General features: G+C 34.6%; 1 protein-coding gene across 1 annotated transcript; it reads left to right on the plus strand.

Moving 5' to 3' along the window:
• The first annotated feature begins 2090 nt into the window (after positions 1 to 2090).
• Positions 2091 to 3572, plus strand: LOC124360535 (chymotrypsin-like elastase family member 2A). Its single transcript, XM_046814247.1, has one exon. It carries the CDS (start codon positions 2234 to 2236, stop codon positions 3521 to 3523), a length of 1290 nt encoding a protein of 429 aa, XP_046670203.1. The 5' UTR covers positions 2091 to 2233; the 3' UTR covers positions 3524 to 3572.
• Positions 3573 to 3888: the final 316 nt, after the last annotated feature.

Raw genomic sequence — 3888 nt, forward strand, 5'->3', positions numbered from 1 at the left:
ACAAACTCCTCTATTTGCTGGTTGCTTTTGACACATGTTGCTTAGCATAATTTAATCCAAATTTGAGACATCGTAAATAACGCTTTCCACTTTAATTAACACGAGTGACATTTAATTTACAATTTAGAAACATACATTTATGAGTACGCAGGCACTTTTGGGCTTATATGATTTATTATTCCTTACACAATGAAATGGACAAGTTCTAAAGTATACGATATCTAAAGTTTACTATATCTCGTATCATCCGGCATTTGAACACCTGATGAATTTGTATAAAGGATCGTAGATATTTATTTGGTTGTAATGTATTTATTTATTGCTTGGTTATATTTGATGTAACTTTGATGTACTTACATTTTAAGCGGTTTACGTCACACAGTTTAAAATTACTGTATTAATTGTGTTTTTAATTGTCTTTAGATTACTATTTGTCTGTTAAACTATCAGAATTCAAATTCTTACATTATATAGTTAATATTTTTATGTAATTTATATCAACGTTTAGGAATAAGTACACTATGTTTGTGTTAATGTTTGCTAATAAAATCTGATTTAACTAACAATATGTATTACTCTATGATCACTTGTTATTAGGGGTTTAAAAGTTAATTTACACTACTTTTGAGGGAGTTAATGGTAACCACACAATTAATGGTAATACACAAGCAATGAAATTGCTTCTCAGATATGGTTTCTTTTCGGGAGTAATTATCTATTGTGCTTGTATTGTATTATATGAACTACAATATATTTATATTATATGTAAGGCTACTAAAAATAAATAAATAGTTAGAAAATGTAAGGTTCAATTTCTAAATAATAGAATACTAAATCATTTGTAATAAAGTATTTTTGATACGTGGTACACTTTCTATTTATTATGTTACAATTGCAAACACCTATTAAGTGGGTGTACGCCTCATATATATTTTACTCACAACCTAATGGAGTGTAATTAATTACTTATTCAGTGGAAAGACACGAGTCCGTGGGTTGGCAACCGCCAATGGTAGACTTGTTATGACAGGTCATGGCGGGATGTAACCGGATATATCCGGATCTAGGGCGTCCATTGTATGCAGTTCGGTCAAGGTTGAGTATTATCCTTGAGGGAAAGTTGAAGACGTTTTACTGTCGTTCATATTCGTGACTACGTGACACCAACACAAATAGCTACTGTCTTGTGTATCAATGGCTCAGCTCAGAAGAAATATAAAAGGAATTGCAACAACACTACTTATATCACTGGTGAAGTAACTGTTAATTACCAACATTAACCAACAGTTACTTGACACCACTCACAAAATTAATCAAACTCTCATTTGCACAGGGTGTATTTCCGTCCGTACTGAAGATATCCACTGTGATTCCAGTTTGCAAAAAAGACGATCCTTGCACCTCAAGCAACTATCGTCCAATTTCCATCCAAAGTTTTTCCATTCCAAAGTTTTTGAAAAAGCTTTCCTCAATCAGGTTGAACAATTCCTTGACCGCTTCGAAATTCTCTGTCCTGAACAGTTCGGGTTTAGGACAGACAAATCGACCATCGATGCCGTAACTGAACTTATTCATAATTTTGTCGATGGCCTGGAGAGAAGAGAACGTATTATGAGCATATTTCTCGACCTCTCCAAAGCCTGTGACTGTGTGCATCATGCGACACTGCTGCACCAGTTATGAACTAGTGGTATTAGGGGTTTGCCGTACGATTGGCTCTCGTCGTATCTTAAAGATAGAGAACAATGCGTACGGATTTGGGAATGCTCTGTCTAATAGGGTCAAGATGCCCTATGGTGTCCCTCAGGGATCAATATTAGGGCCAGTTCTCTTCCTTATTTATGTCAACAAGTTGTATATAAATATGTAACTAAAAAGATAATGTCACAAACGTGTATACATGTACGCAGACCTCAATCCATTCTACACTTATCTGAGCTATTAAAAAGATCCATATATAAATGTAGTAAATTGCAATACTTACGGTATTCGGCTAGTCGTTGTTAAATAAGAATACATTGATCGTGAAGGCGCAGTAAACATATGTTAATATTTGATATACAAACCAATCTATATGTCAATCAGTAAAATACAATGTTGTAAATAAACATAGAACAAATCTGGTCCAAAATTATGTAGTACTTTAAATTTATTGTATTTATCTAAATTTAAATTCAAATATTTTGTTTCCTTATTTCAGTTATATTCCTGAAATGTGTGTATTTATGACATCATGAATTCTGTGATTTGCTTTTGTTTACTTCATAAATATTGGGTGATTTCCTTCTGTGAGAAAGGTCAAAATGAAAGATACAACATAGATTTTAGTAATTCTACAACTACGAGAACGGTTTTGTTTAGTGTGGGAACGACTACAAAAAGTTTTGAATATAACCAGACCAAACTGTTACTTTCAATACTCAATACCGAACTCGATGTTCCATACGGTGATACGAATGAAAGTCCGCCGGAAAGTCCACATTTAAACGGAACAGCTGAGTCTATGAACTGCAAAAATAAGAGTTTCCACAATATAAACGATGAGGAGTTTCGCAATGACTCAAATGTGAAGGTTGTAGACGGGTGTGAACAGAACGACAACATATTTCCATTCGAGCAGCGAAAAAGAGAAGATAAGTTCAACGTCACCACACCTGAGGAGAGTCCATACTCCGTGTTACTGTTGTCTTATAGGGGTGATACAGTGCTTGGTTCTTGCACAGGATCTCTACTGACTGACGAATGGGTCTTATCAGCAGCTCATTGTTTGATGAACTTTTCAGATAATGTTACGTCCGTAATGGTGTATGCAGGCGGTAATTCATTTACTGAAGTAATTAACAAGAATCTGACAGAAGGATCGCAATTATTAGAGAGTGTAGAGTTTTATGCGCACCCGAAGTACAACAGAGAATCCGATTACGACATAAGTGTAATAAAGACCAAGCAAAGGTTTAATTTGACACTCAACGTGAACAAAGTAAAGCTCTCGTCCCAACCATGGACCTATCATAGTTACTTTATGTGCAAATTTACAGGATTCGGGATAGTACTGAAAAAAGAAAAAAGCAAAGACGATCAAGTGAGAAAAACGCATAGTTTGCTAGTGAAGAAACCCTGCATTTGCGATTTCAGACTAAAATTATCAACTTTGCGCTCCTCTTCGGTACAAAGGTACATATGTGTGAAGCCTGCTGAGGATGTTGGGATGTGTCCTGGAGACTCTGGAGGAGGGTTATTGTGCGATGGTGAGTTAAGAGGGGTGGCAATGATGATGGTACATCTAGCCAGTGTTAGAACTTGTGAAATGGCAAAATTTCCGTACCTCGAATGTGGATCTCCATCAACTATAAACGTCTTCCAGGATTCGTGCCCCTTTGTAAGATGGATAAACTCTCATGTTAAGTTGTTTAATGAATCTGAGATATCACCGGATTGCGTAGAACCCGCAAATAAAAATGCACGTATTAGGAGTACATTTTTGGTTTTAGTTACTTTGTTGGGAGGACAGTATATTTTGTAGAATTTTCAGCCATAATTTATCAATAATAATAAAAATTTCATAATGGAGATTAGTGGTTAGTGTTTTCTCACAAGAATGGATTGACCCGTAGGTTTATTGAATTACTACATGGACCGTAGTAGCAATTTATTCTGAATATATAATATCCTCAAAATAATAGCTGGTTACAAAAGGATATGAAGTACTAAGTAGTGTAAAGTATTGAAAAGTATAACAAAACAACTGCAGAAGAATTTTAAGCCTTAATCAATAACGGTTTTTAAAATATCTGCATTAATAATTATTCTCCTTAAAAAAAAAAACGCAAGGAAATTAATTTAAAGAATTATTCTGTTGATATCCGCAAACAATATTTTCCTCTTACC

Source organism: Homalodisca vitripennis, chromosome 1 (genome assembly GCF_021130785.1).
Source record: "Homalodisca vitripennis isolate AUS2020 chromosome 1, UT_GWSS_2.1, whole genome shotgun sequence".
In the NCBI taxonomy this organism is placed as follows: domain Eukaryota; kingdom Metazoa; phylum Arthropoda; class Insecta; order Hemiptera; family Cicadellidae; genus Homalodisca; species Homalodisca vitripennis.